This window comes from Dicentrarchus labrax, unplaced genomic scaffold (assembly GCF_905237075.1).
Source record: "Dicentrarchus labrax unplaced genomic scaffold, dlabrax2021, whole genome shotgun sequence".
NCBI classification, from domain to species: Eukaryota; Metazoa; Chordata; class Actinopteri; family Moronidae; genus Dicentrarchus; species Dicentrarchus labrax.
In genome coordinates, this window is record NW_026136711.1 from 13,314,301 (window position 1) to 13,333,513 (window position 19,213).

Genomic DNA, 19,213 nt, shown 5'->3' on the forward strand with positions numbered 1-19,213 from the left:
TTGTATTATTAGTCTCAGTTTGGACTGAAGTGAAATTTTGATAAAAAAAAAAAAAACCAAAGTAAGTTTATAAATGAAAATAAAAAGATGTATAAATATTATATGTTGCTTGATCACACACAATGCGATCACACGTCAGGGATTACGGAACATTTCACTTGTATCTATTGTCACATATTGACATGGTCGTTGGCTCGTTCATGTGAACCCATCAGAAACTTTCCTGCAGCACTTGAATGCAGCACGAACAGCAACACACTCCCAGAGCCACAGCAGAGCCCAGAGTGCACGAGAGCGTCGTACCTGGTTCAACGGACCGAGCACCGTCTCAACCACCGAGAAAGTCTTACGGTTGGATACGGAGAGAAGAGAGTGGACTCGCTGTTAACTGGACAAAAGAAAAGAAAACAGCCATTTAGAGTGAGTTTATGAGAACAACTCAGAGGATTTAATAAGTGGACACGAGACGTGAGTGGGACCGTGGCAGATGTGAGATGACACCGATAAAGGAGGATTAAACTGCAGGGATGTTAAGAAAATGATGAAAGCAACACACACACAGTAGGAGCAAGTTCAGAGCACACGGGAATGGCTTGATTTGTCACCCAGAGAGAGCGGCGGGACAACACTGTCAGAGGCACTCATGTTTCTGTGGAAGAGAAAGAAAGTTTGCTGCGCTTCACTCGGATACAAGTCTACTTTCTGAGAGGCATTTCTGCCGTGACTATTTCGCATCCCAGTGGCAGAGCCAGACTGTTTTGGTGTCGGCTCTTAAACTGTTCACAATGTCCAAACCCGTGCTAAAGAAAAACCACTGGACCTCCAGAGTGAACGAGTGCTCCGTCTCTAAAAATGCCCGTGGTGACTTGAATGTGGCACTGCGCGGCGGCGCGGAGAACGGAGAGTTCGCCTACATCGGGCAAGTTAACGAGGATGTCGTGCTTTACAAAAGTGGAAACTTAACTGAAGGGGAACTGCTGCTGGAGGTGGAGAACCTCTCGATTTCCGGATTACCCTTGTATGACATTCAGACAGTAATAAAGAACTGCAAAGGTCCCGTCAGGTTGAAAACTGTCAGGCAAGGTAAGGACATTGGGGGGGAGAGAGAGGCAGCAGCACACGCAAAACTCCGTTCAAACTTCTGCCCTTTACAGTGGTCCAGTGTCCTGAAAGGTGACAGGGGTTGGAAAATGTATGCCAAGCCTTGTATCGAAACAGAAGGATGCACCCTTTAATTCGGCCCCCATAAAAGGTACAACATCAATCAAAAGTTGATCAAAGTTAAAACGTGTCTCCAAATTGGCTTTGCTTCCAGAGATGAGTAGTGTGGAGTTGGTAATATGTTATAATATGTTCTGCCAGGTGAAAATTGTGTTACTGAACTGATTTGGCTGCCAAAACGTCAGGAAGTCATGCTACACCTGTCGATGAGCCAAGCCCCCTTAAATTGACAGATTTTTGAATGGAGTTTGGCGTGTATTTTTTTTTTTTGGGGGTGGTGGAAACAATATACCTAGCTTCACACATAAACAGCTTCAGTCTCCTTTCCAACCCCTTTAACTTATTCACATGTTTAAAAAGATTCTAAATAATGTGTCTGTTTGTGTCATTTTAGTTTACTGCCCCTTCATATGGTGAACAATACAGTCAACTCCTGAAATAAGCTATTATAATTAGGCAAAACTTTCACTTCATGTAGAAACACCAAGTGACACCATAAGATATGATATGCAACCACATGGGAGAAGGTCAGTTTTCCCTAAATGTTCAGTACACCAGACACATTGTATGAAATAAAGAAGTCACCCCTCATTGACGTAGGTAATCTACTAAACAAGCAAAGTCTCAGTTGGCCTGTGTCTTTTGTGGCTGCGCCTGTTATGACTTTATCTATCTGTTGAGTCCTCAAACAGGCTAGACTGGCAACACTTCTCTAGCACCTAACAAGAATGTGAACATCAGACACCTAACATCAGGCCAGTGTGGCTGGTCTGGCTAGTTCATGGTCAGCTTGACTCAGCGGGGCTGGGCAGTTTGACAGTGAGCCACTCTGACAGGCTCCCAGCATGGCAAAGCAGACTGCTGAGGGGATGCTCGGAGCCTGCCTGGGCCACGCTAACTTCCTGTAGAGACAGACAAAGAGAGCAGCAACTCTTCAAGGACAATTTCACATATTTATAACCTGTGACTGCTGGCAGCAATATAGGCTGGGCCTGTGCAGAAGTGGCACCACGGTTTTTTAAAGGCTCTCCATGTACAATGTGACATCTACCTGCATATCACATTGTTTGCCACCATATTATATTTGGGAGATAGAAGAAAAATGTCTTCGGCACTAATATGGATGAATGCACTAGTTCTTCCAGTGAGTAAAGAGTGGAATCTTGTCCAATACAGCCTTTGAACAAATGCACTCTGTGATAAGTTGGTGAAGTATCTGTATCAATGTGTGAAGGAGAAAACCTTCAACTGAATGTGTAAATACCCTGTGTGGGATGAGGAGCATCGGGGCTAATGGAAAACATGGTCGAGCTCTGACAATCCCAGAGGTATACCAGAGGCCATAGACGTATATACCTAGGTTTAATTTGTTTACAGTCGTGCTGAGCAGTTGTGTGCTCTGAAGTGCAAACAAACTAAATTAAACACAGTGCCTTTACAGCAGTTCCTCCTCTCTGAAGGTTTGTTAACCTACTGTAGTTTTTGTATTGAAGGCTTCAGACTTTTGACTCTCAATAGCTACATTTTGTCCAATTTATCTAAAAGAAATATTCAGCATGTAGCAACTTTAATGTAACTTTGTGTTTTAAAAATCAAAGAACAAATAGAACAAACCAAAGTAAGTAAATCAATGTAATCTAATTTAAAGGTCCTGTGTGTAGGATTTAATTTAATATTTAGCAAATCATGTGAACGCCCCAATCTAGAGCCAGTGTTTGGGCTGTCCCTTCTGGGCACCTGTAGAAACATGGCGGTTTAACATGGTGTACTCCATGGAAGGCGACCCATGGCGTCTGTAGATAAAAAACAGCTCATTCTAAGATAACTACTCTATTTATCTATCTACTATTTTTAAGTGATTATACACTAATGAAAATATACCTATGAATATTATTTTCCATTTCTGCCAATAGATCCTCCTAAATGTCACACACTGGACCTTTTAAAGGTCCTGAACACAGGTGTCTTTCCTTATTGCCTAATTAGACCTCTGTTTAGGTTGGATATGGGCGGGGCTATGCTGGTTATGTGACTTCACCAAATTCAGTAAGCCATTTTCACAGCCGACAGTTTCATAGCAGGAATGGCACAGGTGTTACCGATAACATTAACTAATGGCTCTCTTCTATTCCAGTGTCACATGTCAGAGCAAGCATGTGAAACACCAGGACTGTCATTCAGTTTATTGTTGACACTTGTGCGTCTCCTAGTGTGACTGGTCAAAATGGCTTTTGTTCAAAAGGCCTAATAAGTGTGATAAGGGTGTGAGAGGTCCCGTCCTGACTAGTGCTACAACACAGGACAGTTAGGGAGAGGTCTGTGAACTCCCACACAGTCCTGAGAGGAGGTCCTCTAATCAGGCAAAATAAGTGAAAACACCTGTGTGGTTGAATCAAAGAGGCGTAGATGCTTGAATTCAGCTTGAAAGTGCTGGTCTTCATTTGAATTTTCCTAATATCTCTATTTTTGTTCATGCGCAGCAGGCACTTGAGTTAAGTACTGCTTTCTAGTTTCCAGGTGATTCTAAATTGTTGCGGGCGTTGCTGGTACTCTGCCTCCTCCCATTCAGTAACTGCAGGGGTAGTGTATTCTGATTACTCTTGCTGCAGGGGAAAGCAGCAGTAAACAAATCACAGTGCCAAGTGGTGGATATCTTTCTGTAGCGTCAGCCAGTGTTGATTATGCAACCCTTCATTCTTTCTGCAGTTTGTGATGACTTTAGACAGCAACAGGGAACTCACTTCTTACTTTGAGCCAATCAGAAGTCTCAGGGCTCCCAGCTCCCCCTTTTTTTTCCAGGACCAATCTGGGGACGTCAGGTGTCACTGCCATCAACATCACATGATCAGATTCCATTTAAAGTTTTTAATAATTGACGCTGTCTGGGAATTTCCCTCCCTAATCAGCCTTAATTGGGAAAATATGCTTGGCAACAAGGGCCATCTGTAAAATCGAAGTGACCTAATTTTACCCAGAGCTTGTGCCATTTTCTCACTTTAATCAACTGAGATGTGTTGAGAGGTACTGCTGCAGTGTCTAAGCTCGCTGATACTCACAAAGCTCTTGTTGCCAACTGTATAAAAAGGCATGTGGAAAAACATTAGGTCGGGACCTTCTGCACTCTATTCAGACCTGTTAGCGTGTGCACACACACACACACACACACACACATGCACACACACACGCATTTCTAGTCTGAGCTGATAAGAGTTTTGCTGCAGAGATTGTAATGTTTGCTTTGGGTGTCTGTGAAAAAGCACTACATACACACACATACATATTTACTGCAGAACACCCTGCTACGAGGAGTCCACTTCACTGTGTATTGATTGGGAAGAAGCTGTGGGAAAATAACTGGATTATGTAATTATGGACTATTGCACACAAACACAGACATGCACTGTCACTCCTCACCCTTTTAAGCAAACCGCTACTGACCCTGATGTCCTAATGCAGCTTTATGTTTAATACTCAGACAGAAATATAATGCAAAGACAGAAAGCGGTGTTTGCAAACAGAAAGTCACATTATAATAAAACTTGTCAATCTGATAAAGCCCCCGGACCTTCTTTATGGATAATCTTCATGAGAAGCTGACCTACTGCTTCACATATGCAAAACAGTCACTGGGTCACACTGTGGATAACACGCACAAACACATGCTTGTACACACACAGTCACAACAGAGAGGTTTCAGATTGAGAGCAGATTAGTGTCATGCTCTCTCTGGTGTTAGTACACATGTCCGGTGTGTTAATACTGTATTTTGCATGTGAACAGAAAGATGGCCAAGGTTTCGGGTGTTGGTGATATCGAGGGCAAGGGATTGTAGCCGTCAAAGGTCCTCACAAGGACTGTAAATCAAATAAGCATGTATGAAATGTGCATGTGTTTTCTGGACCTGAAAAATGGCACAGTGGCCCAGGGTTCATGGATTTCCCCAGGCAGGAGCGTCTGGGTTGATTTTGGTCAGCAGGATTTGCTTTATGTTACCGCACTCTCACACACGCCAAATCTGAATCCTCTTCACGTAAAACAAACCGTCGCTCTCCCAGACCAATCACAGGAATCAAGGCACTGCAGCTTAGGAGGAGTGTATTTCTCTCCAAGCTGCATTATATTCTGGAGCTGGTGTGATGAACAAGGCCTTACTAGCTATAAATTTCTGGAAGCAGAAAATATTCTGCCTTTCATACGGCGGTGTGTGTTGCTAACTAGGGCCCTCCTGCTCAAATGTACAACACAGTGTCACTGCATGGACTCCAGGCTCTGTGTGTATGTGCGAGTGTTCCTGGCAGGGTTTGCATATGGAAGTGTTTATTTCCTTTCTCTCAGCAGGAAGTTGGACACCGCTCCTCCTCGCCCCAGCCGTTCTTCCACCTTTGTATTCTCTGACAGTGGTGGAACGACTTCACTTCCTCCCTCGTAGCCTGGCTTTAGGAAAGATCTCTGGCTTCAATTTGAGGGTGTGTGTTTATATTTATGTGAGTGTGTGTGTGTGTGTGAGTGTGTGGGTATGGGAGAGTGAGAGAAAGGAGTCATATGCGTACAGTATAAGCATCGTGCCTACTTTGAGCTTTATGTGTGTCGGTGCTCAGCTTAAGCTCTGGATTTAAATACAGTGGAGGGACACTCAGTTACTGACTAAACAGGCCATGAAATGATGTCTCACTAATGCAGCGCTTTTTGTAATCCCACTAAAGAGGCACATATGCACACGTGCGCAGTATTTTCTCTTGTTTGCTGAAGGATCGTCTTTCTCTTCCTAATTAGCTCAGGCATGGGCTGTTGTATTGAGTGTGAATGGAAATTGGTCACACTTGGCGCTTGCTGTTACACACTCCGTCAGGGGAAGAGAAAGGCAAACTAATTTACGATGGTGAGTTTAGTAGGGTGGGGGAGGCGGCGGGGGAGGCGGCGGGGCAGTCTTCTTTCGTTTTCCTTTGAAGACTGCTCTTATCCAGTGTCCTTAAGTTGTATATGTGCACAGTAGAGGAGTGTATATTTCTGAGGAATGCCTCTAGATTTAGACACGCTTGAGCAAAGTTCATGAAGAGAGAGCCCTGATTACCGAGGAACATCAGGACCTCGCAGTAACAGTTTATTAGATCTTTTAAACAGTAGTTGACTACATGACATAATGAATTGATGTTTTTCAGTTACCATTAGTATGGTCTGCACTGAAAATCGAAGCCTTGCATAGATCTATGGCACCTTTTTTAAAAGAAAATCTATTATTAAGGAAGTGGGTGAAGAGATGATTTCTAAACAGTTCTAAGGAAATTTGTCATCCCTCTCTTCTCTCAGTGGTCAGTTCCTTAGGATTTGTAGCACTGAGTCATTTAACCGCTCTTAGCTTCTTTTTTTTTTTTTTTTCAATCCGTCAAACCATGAAATGCTGAGCTCCTTATGGGTGTCAGGACACAGGGAAATTAAAGCCCTAAGCAAAAAGCTTAGTATCAGGCTGCTTTGGTTCTAAGGTAAGTGTTAACCTAGCCAAAGTGTAGGATGAGTTGACAAAGCTACTGGAAAGGCCTTCACTTATTTTCACACTGTCAATCCGACTGCTTGGTTAGCATAATCCCTCAGCTGGGAGGCACGATGATGCTCAGCAAAAGAAGCACCCAACCTCAGAGCAGGTGAACTTTTTAATCACAAGGTTTCTATGAAGCATTAAGATCCTGGAAATATGTGTGTTGTTCCAGTTGCTTAAAAATGTTCAACCTCTCCAGCAGTCATTCACATCTCCTGTTCTGTTACTGTCACTTCGCCGAGTCTTTCCGTCAGCTCTGCTTCTGTTAAACTCAGATGAGATGTGGTTTGGCCTCCAGCAGGCACGACCAGGAAGCTAAATGATGGGATTGATAGTGGCTGTGGGCATTATTAATATGGCTGAGACTAGTCCCAGTAGCAAGTGGATGTGCCCAAGAAAAATGCTTCAAATCTCTTGTAAAGCTGAAGTTTTTACAAGTTTTTTTTTTTTTTTTAATTCAGCAGGGACGTCTTCTTACTTCTGCAGAAAGAAACACTGTTAAGTGCTTGGGCATTTTTAGCTCCACTCGATGCTTCTGTAATATCACGTTGCAGCATATTTTACTTGAGATACAAGCTAGTGAAAAGACACTTGGAAGCTTACATGGTGTTAATTTGTTGTTGTTAAAGCTAATCGTCAGCTTATTATCTTTCTACTTGTGGTTGCACCCAGAAAGTCCATGCTTTTATCTCTCAGGTTCCTTGAGACATGAAGGAATTTCTTGCCAAGTCTGCTTCCTTCTTTTCTTTACCTTTAATTACGCTCTGGTCTAGGCCGTGGGGTCTGTTTACACAAATCCCATTAATGTAAAGTCTTTGGGAAGCTTACCCACGCACACTCATGTGCACACGCAGACAAAACAATGGAGAATCTGCAGGTTTAGAGAACAGTCTCGCCCTGATTAAGAGGATTTAGGCACGAGTCTGTCTGTTTGTCTGTGGCAGTGAGCACACACGCACGCACACACGCACACACAGGCCCAAACTCCCGGGGTCTTCCTGCAGTGGCAATTATGCGGCACACAACAATGCCTTGCTGAACCACACTGCCTTATTCCTCCTCCTCCTCCTCATCTTCCCTCACTCTATTCATCTTGTCTGCTCTCTTCATCTCTCCCCTCTCAAGTCTTCATCTATTCTCTCCGCACTCATTGTCGTCTGAATATGGGAATTGTGATGGCTCTTATTAAGGCGGCAGCCCATTCTGACTGAATCCCCCACCCCGTCCTTTTCCTGCTTGAGTCTCCTAATGAAAAGAACCGTCCAACAGGTCACTTCACAGCAGTTATGGATGACAGTGTGTGGCAAAGCATTGAAGACAGCTTAATGTGGGTGGTAGTCACGGTGAGGGGCGAGTGTGGTGGATTATGGGAGAAATAATTTGCTGATTTGAAGTAAGGAAGACGTGTTGGTAACGTGTGTTTAGATTTGGGGTTGACCACTGATATATGTCTTGAACTATCTGTTGATGGTTTGACATTTTGGGAAACATGCCTATTCACTTTCTCTCTGAGAGATAGATGAAATAACTAATATTCTCATGTCTGTATAGTAAATATTTAGCTGGAGCCAGCTAGCTTAGCTTGGCATAAAGACTGGATGTGGTGGAAGGTAGCCTGGCTCTGTCCAAAGTTAACACAATCCACTGCACCAGCGCAGGTAAAGCTCACCAATTAACACACTTTATCTCGTTCTATACGGAAAAAAAGAATAAAAACACAAATTTGATATTTTACTAGGACTATTGGCCTCAGAGCAGTTGCCAGGCAACCGGCGGAGACTCTAGGAAGTCACTGCTCATGGCCAAGAAATAGTCTGGCGCATAATCCCTCGTTAAATGGTGAACTGTCATTTTCACACTTAACTTTATGTACAAAAGTTAATGTGTATTTCCCAACAATATTTAACAGTTTCTTTAATATCTCTGAGAAAACAACAGTGATGTATCAGGAATTATTAATTCAGGAACCTGCTATGCTGTCACTTAAAATGTTGTTTGCAATGTTGTTGTACATGCTCTCGTTTAAATAGTGGGCAAATAGATGATGAGTACACTGTTAAAAAGGTGCCTGCAGTTCTCCCATCTGGAAATGTCAGCCTGCGGGGTGGTGACCAGCACTGAAGCAGCCTTGATTGAGAAAGCATGTGTGTGCTGTGGAAACCTTCAGGACACCAAATGGCTTCGGTAATCTCTTATGATGACAGGGGAGATATGGTTGTGTCATCAGCTTCGCAGGTGGCCTCCCAGCACTGATGGGCGTTCAGTATTAACCGGTTAGCAGTTAAGGGCCAAGTGTCCGTGTCTTACAGCTATTGCAACTATCTGATATCAGAGAGCGTGGCTCTGCGTGATGACTGTGCATCAGCTGTCTGTCCCCTGGGCTGCCCTGAGCTGGGCACGCACTGTGTGACTGGATCACCCCAGATCCCTGTGCCACTCACATTCAAATATATTACTTCCAGTTGTTTAATGCCTCTTCAACTTAGTGGTACACACGCTGAATGATTCAATATATGTTGGCAACCACACATAAAGGATTCTTTACTTTTGGTATGGGCTCTGAAATGGAACTTGAGAAGGAAGAACACTGCATGCAGAGTTAATTCAGATTTTGGTGTCTTGTCTCCAAAAGTACCTCAATTTGGGTAAATAGATTCTTGTAAGAGCTTTTTCTGGGGGCAAAACACTAAGAATGGAGGCAGACCTAATACTTTATCAACACCTGTTCAATGGCTGATTGAGAAAGATCGTGTGGCCCTAACATGATTGGACACACAGAACAATATGATGCTCTAAATCTCTCAAATTTGATCTGACCCATTCCTTAAGTGGTTGCAAACAGACTTTAAAAGGCATAGCTCAGCTCTGTGATGGGTCCTTTGCTTTGATTGCCTTGGCAGCACCATGGTAGCACAAAGTTACGCTGCCCCATTGTGTGCATTTGTACAGCTGATCATTGCACATAAAGGTCAGTATGCATATGAACACTTAAAGGTCACTAGACTGTATGGAAACTGCAATAGAAAGACAGAAACAGTCGGTACAGTCCTACAGTACAGGCTTCATTAAACCAGTACAGTGAGGAAAATGTGACAGCTTTCTCATAGAATCTTAATTAGACAAGCAGAGACTAATTAGCAAAGACAGGAAAAGGATTGAGTCTTAATTAAGAGGTCACTGGTGTCCATCTTCTGTCTTCACCGTTGGCATCAGTCACAGAGGTTAATGTCTGCTAGTCTCTTGAAGGGACTTCTGTTTGTGACAACTCTGCCACTTTCTATAGGCCAGTGTCAGCTCACCCACCCTGCCCTGCTTTCTATCAAAGCTGGCTGTGCCCGATGATAGATCTTGGAAGTTTAAGATTACATTGTAGCAGTGTACTATGTATGTATATGTTCACACCTTGGCTACACATTTTCACACGCTTCTGAAAATCCTCGTCATTTAAGAAGATCTTCACCACGACGCTCTCTTATTTTGCCATGCGCCCCCTTCTTGAATGAATCTGACATCAAATTAAATCCACTTTAGATTTGCGCTCCTTCCAACAGCAGCTGTTATAAAATAGATTCAGTCCAATACTCTGAGCATATTTTACATTTAAATGTGAGTCCATTTGCTTTTATTATTCAAGAACTCATACTACTTTATATGACATACCAGCCACACTTATGTAACACCAGACCATTTTACAATCTGCTAACAGCAGAGAAGGCCTTTTCTCTGTATTATCTTGTCAAGACTGTATTGTACTCATTGATTCTCTGTTGTGGTCTCACTCAGACACGTTTTTTGAGGTGTATTTCTAAAATGTATTTTAGGATATGTTTTGTAAGCAGTAAGTTGCCTGTCTGTAGTTTCTCTGATCTTATAAAGACTTAAAGCCATGAAATACTGATGTTACTGACTTAAATTGCTTCTCAACACTGCAGAAAACAAATGTTACGAGACAGACAAGCTTGGCTTTATAGTCAGGTTTTAATATTGTTGCCAGCCACCCAAGACTTTGTAGTTTTAATGAAAGTAAAACACAGGCCTCGCATAAACACTTGCCAACTGTACTATCAAACCGAGGCAGCTGTGTGTCCCTTTGGTAACCAAATCTCACCGTAATATGTCTTAAATCACATTTCTCACTCAGTGTTAAATTCTTGCATGTTCATGTTTTTACTGAATAGAAACAACCTTAGGGACAGGGTGGGATGTACACTAGTGTAAGCTTGTGGACCGCGTGCCACCGTGGCTAATAGTGGCCACCATGACAAGTCTAATCTGGCACCCATATGGAAATAGTGTCATACAGTAGGATTATGACTTGACACAGACCCTGGGGGCCTTTTCATAATGCCTGTATTTTCAGTTTACCTAATGACCGCTCAGCAGCACGTTGACTGACTGTTGCCAGTCTTGATGGAGGCTTTGTGAAGCTGAGGTTTACCACACATAACATGCTGTTGATGCCATTTGCAAGGCTTTTATGTGGGCATCATGTGCTTTTTTAGCTGTGTGTTGGATCAAGTGAGCAGACTTGAATTCCATTTTCTCACCTAGTAATGCTCCACTACTATCATTGCAGCTTTAGATTCTCTCTCTCTTTCACTCACACACACACACACACACACACACACACACACACACACACACACCCCATACACCCACACACACACACACACACACACACACACACACACACACACACCACGGTTTCCCTGATCTCTGTACTGTTCAGGAATGCTCTGTTTACATAGCTGTAGCTGGCCCAGATCAGTATTTTAGTCTCTCAGGTGTCTGCTGTGTGTCACTGACAGTTATTTTATAGGCCCCAGTATGACTCGTTATACTCCAGACAGTGTCGCAGCACCTTGCCTACTCCTACGCTGGATTTATAGCATCACACAATGGCCCAAAGACTGTAGCGAAGTTTAGCACAATCATTGAAATGAATAAAGTTATTTATTTTGTGTGGGGAAACCTTGTGGAAAAGTTGTGGGCTGTGTTGAAAGAAGCATTGATTTTTTTTCCCCCCGGTCTGAAATGTTGCCACTATGATGAATGCATATCCTCAGCCTTATACTCACATACCTGACATCAATTTTCAGGGCTAGAGATAAGATTGGGCTAGTTTATACAACTGTGGCTTGTATAGAAAGCCCATCAAATCAGACTGTGTGCTGCAAATGAGGACCGCACTGATTGTGGAACAGAATTTATCTTTCCACCTGCTCGTGGAATTGAATCTCCCTAGCCTGGCCAACCGTAGCGTTTAAAAGCAAAGTGCAACATCAGCACGCCTTTTTATATGATCTCTCTCTCCCTCTCAGACCTCCACCCCCACCCTCCCCACGCTCTTTTTGATGTTCCCACTCGATGCACCTTCGTGTGAAATGACAGTTCCCTTTAGCAGTGATGTATTGAACCAATCTGTATAACAGATAGAGAATCACCTATTTTCTTAAAAACTCATTGGTGCAAATAGGCAGAAGATTGCTGGCGAACACAGACGTCCCTCCATGACCTGAAGCTCTACTGGGCTCCAGAGCTCATAAATTAGACAAGAAATCTAATTTCCCTGTGGGGCTCTTAGGATCCGAGTGCTCACAGACACTGTTTCTTTTCAGGGGCGGTTGATTTCTATTCTTCTTGATGTAAATGGGCTGTTAAGGGGACAGTTGGAACTGGATTGTGGCCTAGTTGCTTGCTGAGTCACAGTGGACAAGTAGTACTCTCTTTCTGTCACACTGACTGTTTTTTGGGCTTTTTTTTTTTAAGCCGTGCACATGACAGGCCTGTTTGGAGTTGTCTCCTCGCAGCTGGAGATACTGTTGTTGTGAAAGGGAGTTTATTACAGTCAAGCGTTGAATTGAGTTGGTCCCGAGACTCTTGAGGGTCACAGAAAGCGCCACGCTTTTTTTAAACAATGTTATCACAGCAAACAGCTGGAGTGGGAATGGCTCTGATAAGCAGAGTCATTTTCAGCATTGTCATATGTTACTTAGCTCTGCTGCTGAGTTCTTGTCTCCTTTTTCTTGAAGGGGCTTTTTGTTGTTGTTCAGCTTTCTTTTAGATCCATTCTCACTATCTCTGACCCTCCGTTGCTCCCGCTCTAATTCCTGCGTGTCACTTCCTCAATCACTGCGTCGCCTTTGTCCACCATGCCCTTTGTTCTTGTTGATATTCAGAGGCACCCTTGATATTTCCCGCTCTGTAGGGTAGAGTTTGGGACACATTTGGCATTTTTAAATACAAACAAGCATATCAGATGCGTGTCTATAAAACCTGGTGACTCCACTAATAACAGGGTCTTCATCTGAAACCTGACTCCTGCCATCCATTCGTTTTTTTCGAGGATAATAAAATGAGGCCAGTCAAAGGTTGGTTTGGTTCATTATTCCTGTTCAACCTCCCCTTCATTAAACCTCAATGAATGTCATTGGTCAATATCTGAAATCCTCAGAACATTTAGAGGCACAGTTATATTACACTACTGAATGCTAAAAGACAGAGTTCATTTTACCCTCCATTGCCACTGTGAAATCATTAGTGAAAAATAGACTGAACTTTATTGTCAGATGCACCCAAATCGTATCTTGCGTCAAGCAGATTGAGGCCGACAATGATATTGAGATTTGGGAGATGGGAGGTGAGGGTGGGGGTCCAGGGAGGGAGAGACGGGAGGTGTGAACTGCAATTGATGTCAAAATCTGTACACATACTTTTAAATTCACTGTGACTTACACTTTATGAGTCTATATATGAGATCTGATGTCCACTGTGTTCTAAAGTAAAGTAAGTATAATAGAAATAATAAAAAAAACGCTCCCTATGAACTCCTTTTTTTGAACTTTTCTTTAGTATCAAACTAATCCAGTGGCGGGTGTCTATACGTTCATGGGTACATTGCAAACAGGAACTGCTAATGGCTAATTTGGCATACTTTTAATGGTGCCAGTTTGCCAAAATGTGAACAAATATAGGCCAAAAACTGGGCTCAAGTTGTAGTCCACACCTAACTGAACTCAATTGCAATATTATACTTCCTGTCCCCCAAAGCCCCCAAATTACAGGACCTGTTGTTCTAAAACGTAGAGTATGAATATCCCCCAAATCAAATTGAGCACTATCAATATTTTTTGACATTACTAAGGCTCAGAATGTCTCATCCCCACAGTTCTTATATTCCTGGACACTGTCCTCTGTCCATATACATATAATTGCCCTGTGTTGTTAACCCCTCCCTAACCTTTCTAGAAGAATCTGAGCTCCCACAATTTCCATTTTGTCTTCCAATGGATGTAAACTAGTAAAATAGCAAGCTATAGTATAAAGGCTCCACCCGTGCTGCCAGTGAGTCGTCTTTATTAGCTCCATGCAGCCCCAGCCGGTTCATTGTCGTTAGAGTAGGAATGGTTGGAATCCTATACAGCCAGTCGGGGCTGTTCTGCTGTTTATCACCACAGTGTCTCTGGTGTGCTGTCAGTTAACAGCACAAGAACATGCGAGTGTGAGGCATTCTTTACGAGTCATTTACAACAGAGATGGAACATGGAAAAATGAATGGAACATGGAAGTGGTAGACATTGTGGTTTGAGTTCAGCTGTTGTAAAACCGATGCATTGTTACAACCATAGGAGCACACAGACGTATTCTGAGGAGCAAAATAACATTTCTTAACTTGTAGGTGTGGACTCTTAATAGAGATGTCATTTGTAAGCAATTTTCTGAATCAGTTGTTGGATGCGTTTATCAGTTACTGATTAATCACCTGAGAAAGCACTTATATCATCAAAATCCTTTCTGTTCCGGTGTGTGTGTTTCTCATTTCTGATCCAGTCAGGCAGGTTGGAGTGAAACCACAGGATACCTGTGCTGCACCTGTCAGCAGGTGCTCTGGGCGGTGCTCTGTAGCAGAATGCATCATTAGGGCGGGATAAAGATCAGAGAGATCAGAGGCTGCTGTGCTTCCTGGAAATGTGACCACACCCGCATACGTCCCTGTTTTTACTGCAGCCCTTGTTTCCTCACTGGTAAATGCAAATTCCCCTGCAGTTCACTCAAACCTCTCTGGGCCAAGTCCCCCGTATTCACCGTAGCTGGCACTTAAAAGAGTTAAAAGATTATCTTTCAACAGTTCGGGCCTGATGTTGTCTTTACCCCGGTTAAATACCACACTTGAATACCACGCTCTCTGCCCCTTCACTATTACTCCCTCTGTTCATCTGGAGAGTGTAAACATGACGTCTGAGGTGATCAGTGTCAGGTGACCTTTTGGTTGTCATGGCAACGGGGTCCTAAATCCCTAGGCGCCGAACCGGTCATCTCCAGGGGCTTGGCTGATTACTAAATAAAATCTTCCCAGACGCATGCACGCACGCACGCACCCACTCACCCACTCGCGCGCACACACACACACACACACACACACACACACACACACACACACACACACACACACACACACACACAGACTTGGAAAGCGGTAGATAAACAGTGGTGGGGAGAGGAGAAGCTTTTAGTCTCATGATGTTGCAGGCAGATAACTTTGTTTAGCTGTCTGAGTACGGACAGACCACATTCCTGCTGTCTCTCTGCACAGACAGCGAGGTACTACAGCATTGTTGTCCACATCTGGTTGGAGTTGAGTAGTTGCCTCATTGGTGAGCTGGACATGTGTTGTTTTATAAAAGATGGATATGATATACAGAATTATTGAAATCTGTCCACTTGTAGGTTCACAGTACAATAACTTTTAGCTACTGGGACTTATTCAGATTCATCAGTGCCACAGAGCTTCATCTATCCCTCTACTGTGATATGAATTCAAACAGAGCTGCAGCAATTAGTCACGTAGTGATCAACAACTATTTTGTTGATCAACTGATTTATTGTTTATAGCATTCAAGCAAAAATGTGAAATATTTGCTTGTTACAGGTTCACAAACATGATAATTTGCAGGTTTGACTTCTTACATTATGATAAATGTATTATTTGGGTATTGGACTGTTGGTCAGACAAAACAAGACATTTGTTGGCCACATCTTGGGCTCTTAGAAACTGTGATGGTTAGTCTTTTAATGGTTTATTGACCAAGTGATTAATTGATTAATCACTAAAGTAAATAAAAATCAGATAAATAAAGATCAATTGTTAATAGAAATAATTAAGTTAGTTGGAGCCCTAAATTCAAATGGGTTTTAAAGCAAGTAATATACAACCTTCTATTACTTCATTCAGCTATTTTAGAGTAATAAGAGCCTCCTTCCAGTCCTTTTGAGTTGTGAATAGAAATAAGTACCAGAAAGCTTTAGGAAGTGGATTCCACAGTGCCTTCCTGCACCTTTGTTCCCCACACAGATAAGCTATAGACTGGCTGCTCTTCAGTCCCAGTTTCTACTAATCCATGGCACGCAGAGGTGTGTGAATATTTTTTCAAGCTTCAGTAATAAGGTGTAATTATCACTGAAGCTACTACATTCATTCATTAGTCATTTGTCTCCAACAAAAACATGGAGATACTAATGTAAGATGTAAGTGAATCCCTAGTTTACGTTACCTAGTTGAAGGGCAGCAGAGAAATATGGGAAAGCAGCATTAATGTTTCCACAGGAAAGCAGTTTCTGGGACGGTAGTTATATTTGAATGCAGTTTTAAACAAATGATGTCATAGCTCTGCTCCCCATTGTAAAAAGAGAGCAGAGGAAAAATGTGTTGCTTTGTTCTCTAAGTATCCAGGCTCTTGACCACAGGCCTGTGTGTGTGTGTGTGTGTGTGTGTGTGTGTGTGTGTGTGTGTGTGTGTGTGTGTGTGTGTGTGTGTGTGTGTGTGTGTGTGTGTGTGTGTGTGTGTGTGTGCTGGCATACATCATGCTTGTGTGTGGTCTAAATACAGCTCTTTACTGCTGCCCAAATCATTGTGCGCCAAAAGGCATAAGCAAGGTCATAAAAGTCACTTTGTTTTGCCGCTCTAAACATAGACCGGCTCTATATTTTGGTAGCGTTTTTCCACAGGCGATTGTGTCTTTGTTGGATGTGAGTCAGCAATGGATCTGTATTCAGCTACTGTTTGCTCATGAAATGTCAACCCTGGGCAATATATTTGTCATTAACACACGTGCCTCCCTTGGCTACAATGTCACTGTTTGCAAAGGGTTTCATTTTATTTCCAAAGATTTAGCCATGCTAGCTAAATTGGTGTAGTTATTAATATTTTCCTTTCCTTTAGGCACTCATAGTTCGTACTGTCAGTAACCTCTGCAAGGTAGAAATGTAACCAACTTGTGTTTAGATCAGGGTTGGAGAAACCACCCATCCTAGCTTAACCTCCACTCACTCTTTTTGGCAGCTAGAAGATACACACACACACACACACACACACACACACACACACACACACACACACACACACACACACACACACACACACACTTCAACTCCACTACACATTTCCCGCATGACGCTGAATGAATGAATTAGAGCAGACACAGGCAGAGAGGCTAGATCTGAGTTTTTTTAGTGTGTGTGTATATGTGTGTACCTGCTCATATGTTCTGTTTCTCTGATTTGTTTCTGCCCTGCTAAGCGCCAGCTGTACAGAGAGGTATTTCATCCTACCTGACTGTGGAATGAGCGCTCCGCACCACAGCCTAGGTCAGCCACAGAGCCATCACTCAGTTTCTTATAGTGCAATGAATGACAGGCAGAGGACAATGTAAGTCTGGTTGAAGGCGTGTTATGAGAGTATGTTCATGTTCATCAGTGACATACTGTATCTGGTATAACAGAAGTTCTTAGCTTGAAATGAAACACCTTTTATTTTGAAATTTTCCCCATGTATCTTAAATAGCTTCAACAGAATGGAGAAATGTATTATCAGCTTCAGCCTCTGATGTGTGGCAAAGTCGTTTTTCTCTAGCTGACCCAGCTGCAAACTGACAACATCTGTTACAGTTAATATGACATGTAGATTGCAAACATCAGTATTATAACAGGAGCTGAGTTTTTTCATGCGTGGTTGCAACTGCACCCATCTTTCTGAGATAGCACACTAAAGTGACCTTTCCTCATATTCAAGTAAAGTCAAACATTTTTGAACATTGCATGGAATGAAATAACAAGTGCTTATTACGAGGTTCTCCGCCTTGGGAACCATGAAGAACAAGGAGAGATTACCTCATTCTCATTAGCATTTTAGCGCACACCCATCTAAACTTAATTTCAGTCTCTTTCGCTTTCTCTCTCTGGGGATCTCTTTTTCTCCTCTACTGATTGAACACAATACACTGTGGGTCATAAAATCTGGGCGTGTATAGTTTCTTCCAGCGGCTGTGGTCGGCTCGAACACGGCCTTATGGAGCCGAAGGAGCCCCGAGGAGCTGAGGAGAGAACTGGCGGGGCTTTTCCACAAACCAAGCCCCTTTCCCTCCCTTCCCCTGAGACTCATTCCGGCGTTCAAACTGAAATCAATCCTCTTCCCTGTCGCTCTACTGCACCCCTCCACCTCTTCTCATCTCCCTCATTCTCTCTCCGCTCGGTCACCTCCCCCTGTCCTCCATCCTTTTTCCCCAAGCCCATATTGCCAGGAATCCAATTACATCACATGAGGGTTAACCCAGTCTAATGCTGCTGTTCTCCCGCTGCAATCCTCTCCTTCTTAAACTTCTCACCCTCTCTCTCTCTCTCTCCCTCCCTCCCCCACTTCTTCTTCCCAGTGGGTAAAGGAAGATCCACCACCCCTTGGGCATTTGCCCCCAAGGCGTGTCACTCTGTCCTGGGTCAGTGTCACCTATTGGCCTCTCCTCTGTGCTCCCTGGGTGCCTTTCTTTCTTTGCGTTCCCACACTAAACAGTGGCTGTGTTGACACTGTTGTAGTGCTGCTGTCATGTTTTTTCGGACACACAGCAGGTGAACCATGAATGAGAACAAAGCCAAAGCAAGGCCATGGGTGCATGGATGGTGGCAGTAGTGACACTGAGGGTGGGGGGTGGAGTCAGTTGAGAGCACGGAGTTTTTATTGACTGGATTTGGTGGTTTAAATTTTGGCTATTTTTTTCCAGAAACATAGACATTTTTAGGGACTCCAGTCCACCTGATTTGCATGTTTTAAAACAATGAGAGGTGTATTTTTGAAAATGACCAGTGAAAATTCATTGAGGCATGATAAGTTGACTTAACTTTAACTGAGAAAAAGTACCAAAATTGTTATATTGACAGATGTTTGTTATTTGACAGCAGCAATGGAGAGGTGGATGGAGCGTTTTATACTCATGTTTATGTCTTTGTGAGTATGTGTGTGTGTGTGTGTGTGTGTGTGTTTGTCAGACACCACTTGCTGAATCATTAAGCTGTAGGGATCCTCCAACAGAAGGCAATAGATATTACCTCCATATTTCATGTCAGGGGGAATGGACGTGCCCCGCCGGTCCCAATGTCCAATCAGCTCAAAGTGAACTGTGGCAATAATCA

General features: G+C 43.1%; 1 protein-coding gene across 8 annotated transcripts in view; it reads left to right on the forward strand.

Moving 5' to 3' along the window:
* The first annotated feature begins 250 nt into the window (after window positions 1-250).
* magi1b (membrane associated guanylate kinase, WW and PDZ domain containing 1b) overlaps window positions 251-19,213 on the forward strand; it is a 131,139-nt gene continuing 112,176 nt past the window's right edge. For 4 of the 8 annotated variants that reach the window (XM_051414443.1, XM_051414445.1, XM_051414446.1 and 1 more), the window contains exon 1: window positions 251-1,083. In XM_051414443.1, the coding sequence (XP_051270403.1) occupies window positions 786-1,083 (298 nt within the window). In that variant the 5' untranslated portion in view covers window positions 251-785. The remainder of the gene's footprint in view (window positions 1,084-19,213) is intronic. The other 4 variants (XM_051414447.1, XM_051414444.1, XM_051414448.1 and 1 more) reach the window with 1 other exon arrangement.